This window comes from Mya arenaria, chromosome 16 (genome assembly GCF_026914265.1).
Source record: "Mya arenaria isolate MELC-2E11 chromosome 16, ASM2691426v1".
Taxonomy (NCBI): domain Eukaryota; kingdom Metazoa; phylum Mollusca; class Bivalvia; order Myida; family Myidae; genus Mya; species Mya arenaria.
The window spans coordinates 24,220,272-24,235,198 of NC_069137.1; the positions used below are offsets into that span (position 1 = coordinate 24,220,272).

Genomic DNA, 14,927 nt, shown 5'->3' on the forward strand with positions numbered 1-14,927 from the left:
GGCATTTAAATAGTTATACAAAACAATAACTCTTGAAAGCTTATCCGAGATAGTACGTAAGAAAATACATCAACATTAACAATTGCTGATCAAACTGAATTAGACCAATCAAATATGCTCTTCCGTATATGTGTTACATTTTTGTGCCTCTCTTGTGTAAGCAGTGGTATTGTGGAGCCAGGGTGTACGAGATTTGAATACGATGAACGACTGCTAGAAAAGGCTATTCGAATGGAAATAAGGCTGGAAGAACTTGCAAAGACTGTTGAAAACCTACAGATTGAAAACAAAAATCTCAAAGAGTCCTTGAACGAACTCGACTCTATAAAGACTGAATTAAAAGTGACAAACACAACTTTACATCGACTGGAAGAGACTGTCGACATTAACTCTGCCTCGTCTCTCGCTCTTCAAGATGGCTTGGAGAGAACAAGAACCGCCTTAAATACAACTTACGCGGCAACAGATTTATTTCAAGTAAAACGTAAAGGTATTTGTATATTGTTTTAGTATTCTCACATTTATTGTATGATAAGAGTTATTCGAGGATTAAAAAACGAAATATTTGTCTCAGCTTCTTTAATGTAATTTTGAAGCCTTTGTTTTCACTCTCGTTATTTTGTTACTTTTCAGTTATTATTTTAAGAAAGGTAGCAAAAATATTTTAAGTGATTAAAATAAATCAATAGATGTGATTGTTTTCTAATCTTACTCTTTGATATTGCCCTGAACATGAGGGACAGATGTCTTTTAATTTGTCTCCGTAATAACCTGTCGTTTGCAGAGATTTTAGTTTTGTGTCGCAATGCATACACTGTATAACAGCCACAATATGAACCGTATTTGTTGTTCTACACCGATATTTGAACATTATATAACCATAATGTGAAGTAGTTATATGCGTTTTTTTCCGCGACAATCGATAACTTTGTTTTATGGTTATGTATATGGTTTTACATTTGTGGCTTTAATGATGTTTGCAGAGCTAACTTCTCCATAACGTGTCGTGAGGGGTTGTTTTTAAAAGTTCGAAAATATTGTAGATTGTACATTTAAAGGCGCACAATATAGGTTGGTGCATTAATGCAACTGCATGTTTAACACACTTAAATTGAATGATAAAACCAAAAAGCAAATGATTTAGATACAAATGAAACATATAAGTCTTTAAAAAAAATAATATATCTACGCGGCCACAAATTCCGTTTAGTTAAAAAAAAACGCCAAAAATATCGCTATTTTTATCTGTACCTAAATCATATGCATTTACTGTTTCGATCATTAAAGAAATAATTTAACACGAAAATTCATTAAAATATCTGCTTGGCGTTAGACTTTAATCCTCCAATGATTTATATATGTCAACATGACTGCAAAGTAGCTATATACGTATTTTTGAAAAGGTATTATCTAGAAATGCTACTTTAACAAAAATGTTGCTTTTTTCAGGTCCTCGCCCGGCCTTTTTAGCCATCCTTTCAAAAGATATATCGGCGACAACAGCAGGACGGACGATTTTATTTGACAATGTTGTAACCAACATCGGGTCAGCATACAACGGCGAAACAGGCACGTTTACTGCACCAATAGAAGGCTTGTATCTGATCTCTGTCAAAATCACCGGTTACTATAGTGGTTCATCTAGCAGTGGAACTACCGATTATTACCAATTGAAAATGAACGACAATTTGTATCTTCGACTGTCTGCAAATGTGAACGGAAACACGCATCATTTTGATTCTTCCAGTGTCGTTACCGTTATGGAGCTTGTGAAAGGCGACCGCGTTCATGTTGACTGTAAACAATCGAACAAATATGTCGAAGGAAGCGAAAGGAACACGTTCTTTTCCGGATTTCTTATTGAGTGACAAGTATTGTGCGAATTTCCTTCTCGTATCTATGTGTCTGGAAGACAATGTGCATTAGATGTTTTGTAACGACATAACAATAATTTATTGTTTACTTCAATTGCATTGTTGAATTAATTATTGCTTTCTATGCATGCATACATGTGTTAACTTCCGTTGATATATTGGAGGCAAACCTTGAAAAAGAATAAATATATTCATACCGCACCTGACTATGCCTACATACAAGTTCCAACAGTCACCATGAGTTTTTTTGTAATGATTAATGTGATTTTTCGAATACGATACTCGCGTGCACTCTTTAATATGAGTTCATGTTTTCTCAAGCGATTGTGTATGATAGACGTTTATAACATATAGTTGATACTCCGTGTCAAAAAGACGCTAAGCTTTTCACAGACGTAACCGATGTAAACAGTATTTGTTCGGTATAAAAAATATCGAGCACTGTTTGATATAGCGATATTTCATTTTCGGAAAGCTAAAATAAACGGTACTACGTTGAAAAGAACATTGAAACAGCGCTCTCACAGATTGACCATTTTGAAATGTTTATGACGTGTGCCAAGTGTTGTGCAAACCAGTGATATAAGACTGCCGACAAAAGATCAGATCTACGTGTTTTTTTCATATTGAAGTTCGAACATTGATATATTATTGCTAAAAGCGTTACAAACACTTTAAGGAAGATCGCATGATCGGTAGTTTTCCAAACAGTTGAGATCTGTTCAATCGTGAGGTATCTTATATGACTTAACTGAAGGTATTATGGCCCAAGTCAGCTGATTCTGAGACAAAAATAAATAAATATAAAAATGTAAACATATCAATCTGTGAGAGTGCAGCTTTAAAATACATAAAAACGGTATATTCAAACTGCCTCTGCTCTAATGTACTATTGATCTCAGCCTTAATTTGCTATTGTGTCAGGAAACATTATCGGTATTAAACTGGGCTAGAACGAGCAGCTGCATTATCATTTACGATAGGTTGATGGTATTTTCGAGTGAAGTGAATTCGAAAATTGTATACACTATTTCGTTTTTAGACGCATTTGCGTATAGTGTAATTATACTAGTCAGAAGCGTAGCTGGACTGATTTGCCTGTCCCTAGAATTTGTAATTTACTAATTTGCTTAGATACATTGTTCAATGTTTATTTTATATAAAAACAGCACAACAAAAAGCAAAAGAACGCTTAATAGTTTTCAATGCATTTTATTTTACTTTAAAAACACACACACTTTTTTCTGATTTTCATGTGCATGTCCGAGAACACATCGCCAGTGCCAGCGCTTCTTTGTTCATTGTTCTGATTTAAGTGCGATATTGACATTGTCTATACATTTTGGTAGCAGGCAATACACAGAGAGGGTCAGGTTTGAATTTAAGATGACAACCTTTTTGGCTTTATATTATAATAAATCAAATGTATGCGATGATACTTACAACATGAATGATGATTTAATAGTCTAAATATTTGAATCCTTTTATACATTCTTGTTCGGAAAATAATAGTATTTGTTCAAATGTTGTATTGAACACATTGAACAACACACTCAGGTCTCCGAACGCAAAAAAAACCTCTTCCTTTGTAATGATGTATATAATCACGTTTTGCATCGTCAACATATGACGACAGTGTCTGTTGATTCAGGGAGCAGTCAAAACTGAGGTGAAGTGGTATCGGAAATATGGGGAGGGGGTATCAATGAGGGTGTTATTTAAAAAAAAAAGATTATTATAAAAATGTAAACACTATTGTTCTTTACAAACTATAAGTAACGCGGCCTTTAATCGAATTATTGCTGCACAACTTATTAAGGTCTCGGACCGCATTGAAATAACCTTCATTTATTTAGAAACCAAATTATATTTGCATTCTCCATACGTTAATACCTTTTGCAACACACCGATCATTGACTGAATTCACATGCGCAATTTTCTATTTTTAAAAATGTGATTTAATGTTAAACGTATTTGTGTATCTATGCACTTGCTAGTGTTTAAATTTTTCACAATTAGCAATATTTTAAGTGTCATAAAATAGGTTTTGATAAATAAAAATATGCATTGATATGCTGTTGTTTCTTATATCCCCGCTTTTCTCGAATTTATCTCGATTATGGTGTGACGATTATAATAAATTGGAAGGTTTGATTGGTCAGTTTGTAATAATCGTTTACTTGTCTCTCATTTACATAACCTCCATTAAGTCGTTATTAAATATATACTATTGATTGTAAGAAAATGATGTTTACTGCATACATAGTTTTTGGAATAGAATTATGCAAGAACTGATCTTAGGACATGCAATATGTTGCTGGCGTGGATAAGATCGCATTTAAGAAGGTCTGTGGGACAAACTTTCATCGCCAATTATTATTCACCGATTATTTGTTCAAGTAAGGAACATGCTAAGATGAAAATACATTTGAAAACGTAAGCCGTTTGAAAACTGGTAAAATGTTCTATATTGATAACAATTACTAAATTAATTACGAGTGATGTCAGCTGTATACTAGTGTTAATAGTTTTGCGTTTTGATCCAGGATGTTGTATTGGACTAGAGTGGATTATTTTGGAAAACCTCGTTCAGTCATTTTCCATAAAAAAACAATTGGATGTAAATGGACGTTTCATATATGATGTTTTTACATTTAACTACGCTGCAAGCAGATCGCGTAGTAATTCCAATTTAGCAGTAAAAAATGTTGGATTTACTATAGATTGGCGATCATTTTAAATTTAGAAATAAAAAATACACGGCAAACGACTCAAATTAATGAATACGGTCGAAACCCGTTGACTCGAACTCGCTTGGCTCGATTTCCATGTTTGATCGAAGTGGTTGAAAAGGACCTATTTTTGTACCCAATGCAAGCATTTCCGCTTGGCTCAAATTTCCCAAGGCTCGATGTATCGATGTTCGAGCCAACGGGGTTCGACTGTACCATAAAACATTAGTTCTTGAACGTAAATATTGGAACTGCGAGATCTTTTGTCAGAAGTTTTATATTAATGGTTACCAGAGATTTACGCAAACATTGGCGCATTCCAAGACAATTTTTTTTGTAAAAACGGTCCATCTGTGCAGCTTTAAATTTGTGCATCGATTGCTTTGTTAAATGCCACATTCGAATCGCTCCTTTTCAGACATTATGTCATCAGCAAATTCCCTAAGCTTGGAACATTGGACGATAAGAAGATAGAAGCGGATGAAAGAAGCGAAGCAGAGAGGATTTATAAACCGGTAAATTTGAATGGTGTTGTGCAATATACTTTTGAAACTCGTCGGAATTATTATTATTATAATATATAGACTATTTTTATTTTTTACAAATGTCCTGTTAGATTCATAATATTCTTTACAGCCAGATACAATGTTCCCATTTTTGCCAAAGTACTCTGTCCTTTTTTAGCATACTTCTCGTTTTCATCAGCACTCTGCCCCTTTTCAGGTCTGGTAAAGACCATATCGGGTTTCATTCGTTTAATATGGATGTGTCATTTACGCATGTACATATAAAAATCTCAAACTAGTTCTTTTCTTTTTCAGGTTCCCAGAAAGAAGCGGAAAGCAAAACCACCGTCATCAGCATAACATGTTTCTATGAACGTTATAAGTGTGGTAGTATCTCCATGACAGTGGCTTATTTATGGAATAATACTTGACGAACAAATTATGATATTTCAATAATGGTTATATTCATCATAACATTGATCAATGCATTTTCTCTAGCATCTCTATGACAATGTATTATTTATGTAAAATGGCTTTAATACTAAAATTTCCTTTCTATTGTGAATGTATTATTCTTTCCTTTTACTGTGATAATTGCTGAAACTGTAAGTCTATGATATTTTATCATATGTTTATTAATGGTTATTAGTATCATGATAAAATTAATACCAAGCACGTGTTCTATGGTTTCCATGACATTGTATACTTTTTAGCTCGACTATTTGAAGAATAAGTGGGCTATACTACTCGCCCCAGCGTCGGCGTCGGCGTCTGGTTCAAGTTTTAGGGCAAGTTGGGATTTTCACTTATAAGTCCAATACCCTACATTCAATTGACTTAATACTTCACGCAGTTGTTCAGGGCCATCATATGATGAGGTTAGATAACTCCATATTATTCTTTACACAGATTATGGCCCCTGATTGACTATTGAACTTAGGTTAAAGTTTAAGGGCAAGTTGGAATATTTATTAATAACTTCTATATCCTTTGTTCAATTGACTTAATACTTCACACAGTTGTTCAGGACCATCACACAATGAGGTTACGTCACTCCATATTATCCTAAATACAAGTTATGGCCCCTGATTGACTTAGGTTTAAGTTTAAGGGCAGGTTAAAGTTTTAGGGCAAGTTGGGCTTTTTACATAAAACTCCAACACCATTCATTCAATTGACTTAATACTTCACACATATGTTCACAGCCATCACATAATGAGGTTAGATAACTCCATATTATTCTTAACACAGATTATGGCCCCTGATTGACTATGGAACTTAGGTTAACGTTTTAGGGCAGGTTGGGATATTGTTTAATAACTTCTATACCCTTCATTCAATTGACTTAATTCTTAACACAATTGTTCAAGACCATCACCCAATAAGGTTACATAACTCCATATCCTTAATACAAGTTATGGCCCCTGATTGACTTAGGTTAAAGTTTTAGGCAAGTAAAAGTTAAGGGCAAGTTGGAATTTTAATAAAAAAACACTTTTATACCGTTCATTAAATGCACTTAATAAAATTCAAAATTATTTACGACCATCTTACAACAAGAAACATAACTCCGTTTTAAGCCTACATACAAATTATGACTCTTGATCTTTTTTTTGATTTTTTAAAATTTCCTTTGAAAGGCATATTTGTATATTCTTAACCACATTTTCATTATGGGAAATCAAGTTATTTGAATGACTTGCGTCATTGTTTGGGCAGGCTGGTGGGAGGGCAGCATCAAAGTCACCTTATGTATCGAATAATTTTAGTTAGGTTTGACATAAAGAGACCAAACTTGGTATTATGACATCGTTATTGTATTCTAAGTCAAAGCGGCGTAGTCGAGCGCGCTGTCTTACGACGGCTATTGTTTATGTGATAGTGCTTTTAATACTTACTTTTGTTGGTATCATTCTCATCCGTGATAAGTGCTGTAATTATACGTTTATGATTTTATTTAATCCTTTTACAATTGTTATAATAATCAACACCATTATACTTATCCCATTGAATAACTGAGTAATTCCATGAAAAAGTTTCTAATGGGATAGTGCTTTTCGAAATTCTCATCTCTTTTTGGTCATAACAATCTTTGATATTTGCTGTAACTGTAAGTTTATGTATTTTTTAGGGATGCAAACGAATATTCGCATATTGGAATATTCGATCAAACGTTTGGTTTTCGAATGTCAAAATCGGTATTCAAATATTCTGAAAAAAGAGTAATGAGTATTAACATTATTAAAATAATTATCATATTTTTTTTATGATAACTATTTTAAAAATGATAATACTTATTTGTTGTGTTATTAAGAGGCCAAATTTGAAATTGATTTTTTATCTTCATAAAGTAAGGTGCTTTGTCATATTAACCATTACTTGCTATGTATCATGTATATGCACCTAATATTGGTAATGTTTGATGATATATAATTTGTTTACATAAACATTAGATAATGAATCCATTTTATAAATGGAATAAATATATCATCAAGACGTTTATTTAAAGATGCAATATCCTTTAAGAATAGCAGTAATTTATTAAATGCAATATGTAAATATTCTCAATGTGTTCATACAATCAAATGCAGATTGTGTTTGTATAAACAATTCACATTCATTCCATACATACAGTTATTTATGAAAATGGTATTCTCACAATTTGTAAATTTGCATGTGAAATTACAGTGCAGTTGTTAAGATGTTCATTATTGCTATGTTAGTTGTATTTTATTTTGTGCTGTACAAACTTGTACAACTTAGGTTTCATAGTTCAACTTAACCTGTTAAATATACCATTGTGCTCCTGAGTACGATTTTTACCGTTTTGCCTATTGTTGAGTTTGTTTAGCCACTTGTCCCACCGTTTAAATGATATCCCATTAGTATTTGGTACATATTACCACCATTGAAAGTAGTAGTGCCTGGCATAATTCCTGTGAACTAAGGCCATTTCGTCCTTGATATATGTGCTCTCGAATATTATATTGATCAGGTACTTTCCGTTGATCAGGTGTCTAGCAGCAGAAGAGCTCTTCTGATTGCTATGTCTATCAAGCGCTGAGTCAGACGAATACAGAGTCTCCTCAACAAGGTGTTCCCGCACAATGTCCTTTCCTGAACTGATATCTGGGTCTGACAAGCTACGCTTCGATACTCTGGTTGTTTCTGCTCCGGCATCCATATCGCTCATGAGACGTAATCAATTTTTCGCAGCTTTTATAGCAACGATGGCAAAGTTCAATAGAATCCATCCGCAGCAAAGAAGTAGATCCAGTTCCGGTCGAGATGTAGGCAGGTGGTTCCAATCTGATTGGTCTAGGCCTGTGCTTCGGACACCCGCACAATCCCTCTGGTTTGGCTCCGCACCCGCTGCTGAGTTCGAGATACTCGTTGTCCCAATCGAATCCGTCTCCGAGATGTTCCCAACTTCCATCTTCTCGCTTTCTGAACCACTTGACAGGTTGAGCTCCTCGATACGTTCCATTGGCCACTTGTTCCTTGGCCCAGTGAAATTTTTCTGTTTGAATACTCCGGCATGACTGCTCTCTACAAAGTCTAGAGTAAGAATGATCGAAATAAAGCAAACACGTCATAGAAGTAGTGTAAATAACAACTAAATTCATCCGACATCAAGAATATAGTCCAGCGTAAGAATACACAAAAATAGTCCGCTGATCCAACTTAGTAATGACGGACCTTCTTGGGGTGAGAGCATCCGCTTCCGCCGGTTGGCCTTCGGCGGAGCCTACGCAACGCATACGCCCAACTGATCAAACCGTTTAAAGGGACAGTGTCAAAGATTGGCACCAAAAATTTTTTTTCTGTAACGAATCTCAGGACAATTATCTAATAGAATGTGTTACGCTTTGATATCATAATTGTAAAAAAAAGGTACCAAAATGTAAAAAAAAATTGTGTCGGAGACCGGGTTCGAACCCGCGTCGCCAAAATTGAAGTCTAGCGTCTTACTCACTGAGCTACAAAGGCTTATTCTTACCGGGTGACATAATTAAGCTATACACCTTCCTCGGTAATATCACGTGATAACATCGACTAGCCAATCACGCATAAGGAATGAATTCTACCTGGTAGACATATCCATAAATTGTAAACAATGTGGTACTTCAGTTAGTAAGTTTCAATGCATTGTACACATCGATGCCAAGTTTATGTCAGTTTTCGACAATTTTCTTTTTTTCTCGCTATTTTATCATACGTGAGACAGCCCCTTTAAATGATTTCACTCTAGAACTTGGTATACACACAATCGTGATGGGTAGAAATGCCTAAGGTATTTCCCTTCACCCCGTGGGTGGCTAACCTCGTTTTCATCGACCGCAGCCTGCTTTTTATGCCCCCGAAGGTGGGCATATTAAAATCGCACCATCCGTCCGTCCGTCCGGCTCTATAACTTTCCCTTGTATGGACAGATTTTAAAATAACTTGCCACATGTGTTCCACATACCAAGACGACGTGTGGCGTGCAAGACTCGTGTCCCTACCTCAAAGGTCAAGGTCACACTTAGTGTTTATTCACAATGGAGTGCTGCATATAAGGACATAGAGTATAGGTTGTCGTGTACGGGCTGTAACTTTCTCTTGTATGGACAGATTTTAAAATAACTTGCCACATGTATTCCACATACCAAGACAACGTGTCGCGTGCAAGACCCGTGTCCCTACCTCAAAGGTCAAGGTCACACTTAGTGTTTATTTACAATGGAGTGCTGCATATAAGGACATAGAGTATAGGTTGTCGTGTCCGGGCTGTAACTTCCCCTTGTATGGACAGATTTTAAAATAACTTGCCACATGTGTTCCACATACCAAGACGACATGTCGCGTGCAAGACCCGTGTCCCTATCTCAAAGGTCAAGGTCACACTTAGTGTTTATTTACAATGGAGTGCTGCATATAAGGACATAGAGTATAGGTTGTCGTGTCCGGGCTGTAACTTTCCCTTGTATGGACAGATTTTAAAATAACTTGCCACATGTGTTTCACATATCAAGACGACGTGTCGCGTGCAAGACCCGTGTCCCTATCTCAAAGGTCAAGATCACACTTAGTGTTTATATACAATGGAGTGCTGCATATAAGGATATAGAGTATAGGTTGTCGTGTCCGGGCTGTAACTTTCTCTTGTATGGACAGATTTTACAATAACTTGCCATATGTGTTCCACATACCAAGACGACGTGTCGCGTGCAAGACCCGTGTCCCTACCTCAAAGGTCAAGGTCGCACTTAGTGTTTATTTACAATGGAGTGCTGCATATAAGGACATAGAGTATAGGTTGTCGTGTCCGGGCTGTAACTTTCTCTTGTATGGACAGATTTTAAAATAACTTGCCACATGTGTTTCACATACCAAGACGACATGTCGCGTGCAAGACCCGTGGCCCTACCTCAAAGGTCAAGGTCACCCTTAGTGTTTATTTACAATGGAGTGCTGCATCTAAGGACATAGAGTATAGGTTGTCGTGTCCGGGCTGTAACTTTCCCTTGTATGGACAGATTTTAAAATAACTTGCCACATGTGTTCCACATACCAAGACGACGTGTCGCGTGCAAGACCCGTGTCCCTACCTCAAAGGCCAAGGTCACACTAAGTGTTTATTCACAATGGAGTGCTGCATATAAGGACATAGGGTATAGGTTGTCGTGTCCGGGCTGTAACTTTCTCTTGTATGGACAGATTTTAAATTAACTTGCCACATGTGTTCCACATACCAAGACGACGTGTCGCGTGCAAGACCCGTGTCCCTGCCTCAAAGGTCAAGGTCACACATAGTGTTTATTCACAATGGAGTGCTGCATATAAGGACATAGAGTATATGTTGTCGTGTCCGGGCTGTAACTTTCCCTTGTATGGACAGATTTTAAAATAACTTGCCACATGTGTTCCACATACCAAGACGACATGTCGCGTGCAAGACCCGTGTCCCTACCTCAAAGGTCAAGGTCACACTTAGTGTTTATTCACAATGGAGTGCTGCATATAAGGACATAGAGTATAGGTTGTCGTGTCAGCGCTGTTACTTTCCCTTTTATGGACAGATTTTAAAATCACTTGCTACATGTGTTCCACATACCAAGACGACGTGTCGTGTGCAAGACCCATGTCCCTACCTCTAAGGTGAAAGATACACTAAGTGTTTATTCACTAGGGAATTCTGAATATAAGGACATAACAGTGTAGGTTGTCAAGTATGGGTGGTATTTTTTTATGTTCAGAGGCAATTTAAAATAACTTGCCATATGTTGACACGTAAAGGCAAGATCAACTTTTCATGTCCTGACCTTGTTCGTAGGTCAATGTCACATTCGGGGGCATTCGTCACATACTGTGACAGCTCTTGTTTCTAAAGTATTTGCCCTTGAACATCTGTTTAACACTGTTCTTTTATTTTCTACAACTTTTTGGCAATTGTTATAACGAAGGCATTCTAGAAGTTACTGAAACAATTTGTAGTTTTATAAAAACAAATTCAAAAGGGAGTCCGATGTAGGATCAGTCATCGTCTATTCAAGATATTGAAGGTTAATTTTTTTTAAAAAAACATGCGCATTCAACTCCAAAAGTGCTTTTAAAGCGGTGTAAGGTTTAGCAAAATCATTTTAGCTTTGATAACATCTAAATAATAATAACTTTATTTCATGAAGAAACATAAGTATCTTCTTTACAATGTGGTCTTCCAGGGATTACACAAAAGTATTAGTATACAATTCTCATTCAAACAATAACAAACACGACGACATTCAAACACAACATATACTCAGTACAATGTTCAAAATTATAAAAGACAATAATAATTCGCATTTAAACAAACAATTTTAACAGACAGCCATTCACTAAAGTCATTGCTTTGTCATAAGGTGTTTTTGAATTGCGTTTTAAATGCAAATGATGATGATGATTCGCGAATAAAAAGCGTTATTGAATTCCATACAGATTTAGCAAAATAAGTAAATGACTTAGGAGGGAACTTAAATCATTATGGGTGGTAGACCGCAATGAGTAGTTTGTGTTATTGGTAGATGAAATAACTTCAAAAAAGTATTCAGACATGAGACCAAGCAAAAACTAGATAATAAGTCCAACTTTGAATTTACATCTATTGTCAAACGATGGACTTGATTACGTTTTAACAGGTTTTCTTAGAATTATTTTTGCAGCTTTTTTCTGAATAATAAATAATTTACTTATGTGTGAATGTATACATCTGCTCCATATAGAACAACAATAGTCCATTGTGGATAACATGTACGCATTGAAAAATAGTTTTTGTATATCATAGCTTAAGAGGTAATTAATTCGCTTTAGAAGTGCTATTTTAGAATTCAGTTTCCTACAAACATTAGGTATGAGAAACAAAAGCCTTTGCTCTACAGTGTGTGAAACAGACAAAGCCTCTGCTCTACAGTGTGTGAAACAGACAAAGCCTCTGCTCTACAGTGTGTGAAACAGACAAAGCCTCTGCTCTACAGTGTGTGAAACAGACAAAGCCTCTGCTCTACAGTGTGTGAAACAGACAATATTTTTTCTTTACCTGTCATGCCAAAGCAGATGTTACAAATTTAATTTCACGGTACAATTGTTCTGTGAAGCGCATGGCTAATTTCAATCACACTTCACAGAAATCAAATAATATTTGTATAGTGTTCCATTTATAGTTCAAAGAATTTTATTGTATGTTGTATTTTGTTCAATTTATGTTTCGCTTTATTTCATTTTTTCTTGGCACTTTTGTTGTTTTCAAAAAGATGTTTTCTTACTGACTCAATTCTTATCCAATTTTGATCATATACAGCGCAAGTGTAAGCTTATTTACACCCGCACTCGGGCAAGGCCAATTCTGCGAGTGCTCCGATAAGATTGTTAGTCATTTTAGTTTTTTTCGGAGCATAGTGAAGCGACCGAATGTAACCCTGGTTAGACCTACCCTGGTTCTTTAACGTGCACCAATGTTTAGCACTGTCACACGGGTTCCCTATTTGACTTACCTCACAGAAAATGATTATAATTAGTATCCTTTAGTGGTGTGGCGGGGAATCGAAACTACGGTCTCCTGGATTGGCTATCAGGCCCCATTTTCTCGAAACTTCTTAAGCTTAACAGGCTTAAGTCGCTTATTTCAATTAGCCAAAAAAAATACTGAAATTTTTTTTTGGTAAATAAAAAATGGTTTATTCTGATAATCATACAGATTCTTCCTACATAATTTCTAAAAATACTTGAAGAAGTAAATATAACACATTTTATAGAATAACAAAAATAGTGAGATTAGCTTAATCCTGTTATAAGGGACTTAAGAAGTTTCGAGAAATTGGGGCCAGGTGTGTAACTACAAGACAACGGATCAGCCATAAATGTACAGCATCATGAGTAGGTAGCATAACCTTCTTCAAAGTCACACCTAGATGTAAATTGGCTGTTTCCCATAATAAGTCGCGCCTTATGTGGACTCTGATTGGTCAATTCGTTATCGATTGGCTAACTTGACTGATACGTCTCGAGACCATAAGCGGCATAAATAAAGTATCACGATCAATAGGGAGGTTGCAACACGCTCCTTATACGTATACGCGTTCATTAAAAGGCACAAACAATGACCTCACACTAAAAAGAGGTTTTGACTGGCGTCTTGTACGTGTACGCGTGCATTAAAAGGCACAAAAATGACCTCACACTTAACAGATAGGTTTTGACTGGCGTCTTGTACGTGTACGCGTATATTGAAAGGCACAAACAATGACCTCACACTTAACAGATAGGTTTTGACTGGCTTCTTGTAAGCGTATATTGAAAGGCACATACAATGGCCTCAGACTTAAAAGAGAGGTTTTGACTGGCGTCTTGTACGTGTACGCGTGCATTAAAAGGCACAAACAATGACCTCACACTTAACAGATAGGTTTTGACTGGCTTCTTGTACGTGTACGCGTATATTGAAAGGCACAAACAATGGCCTCAGACTTGACAAATAGGTTTTGACTGGCTTCTTGTACGTGTACGCGTATATTGAAAGGCACAAACAATGACCTCACACTTGACAGATAGGTTTTACTGGCTTCTTGTACGTGTACGCGTATATTGAAAGGCACATACAATGGCCTCAGACTTAAAAGAGAGGTTTTGACTGGCGTCTTGTACGTGAACGTGTATATTGAAAGGCACATACAATGGCCTCAGACTTAAAAGAGAGGTTTTACTGGCTTCTTGTACGTGTACGCGTATATTGAAAGGCACATACAATGGGCTCAGACTGAAAAGAGAGGTTTAACTTGCTTCTTGTACGTGTACGCGTATATTGAAAAGGCACATACAATGGCCTCAGACTTAAAAGAGAGGTTTTACTGGCTTCTTGGACGTGTACGCGTATAATGAAAGGCACATACAATGGCCTCAGACTTAAAAGAGAGGTTTTGACTGGCGTCTTGTACGTGTACGCGTATATTGAAAGGCACACTAAATTAAAATGGCCTCACACTTAAAAGAGAGGTTTTGACTGGCGTCTTGTACGTGTACGCGTATATTGAAAGGCACACTAAATTAAAATGGCCTCACACTTAAAAGAGAGGTTTTGACTTGCGTCTTGTACGTGTACGCGTATATTTTATTCAGCCAACTGCAAATTTTTCCTCTGCGGGTAGCTACGCTTACAAATACAAATCATGTTGGCAGAATTTATATTGAGCGAAACAAAGATTAAACGAAATACAGACATGGGGATAACATTACTTGATTTAAACCACGCACGCTCTCTAATAATGTAAATTACATCCAAAAACAGTTTCTCCGCTAAAAGA

The 14,927-nt window shown here is 36.2% G+C and overlaps 1 protein-coding gene across 1 annotated transcript; it reads left to right on the forward strand.

The window, feature by feature from the left end:
• Window positions 1–231: 231 nt before the first annotated feature.
• Window positions 232–1,868, forward strand: LOC128221508 (complement C1q-like protein 4). Its single transcript, XM_052930115.1, has 2 exons — window positions 232–490; window positions 1,450–1,868. The coding sequence occupies exons 1-2, from the start codon at window positions 232–234 to the stop codon at window positions 1,866–1,868; spliced, it is 678 nt and encodes a 225-aa protein (XP_052786075.1).
• Window positions 1,869–14,927: the final 13,059 nt, after the last annotated feature.

Coding starts and splice junctions, on each gene's coding strand:
- LOC128221508 (XM_052930115.1), top strand. CDS start 232: ATGGAAATAAGGCTGGAAGAACTTGCAAAGACTGTTGAAAACCTACAG. Junction 491..1,449: donor ATTTCAAGTAAAACGTAAAG/GTATTTGTATAT, acceptor TGCTTTTTTCAG/GTCCTCGCCCGGCCTTTTTA.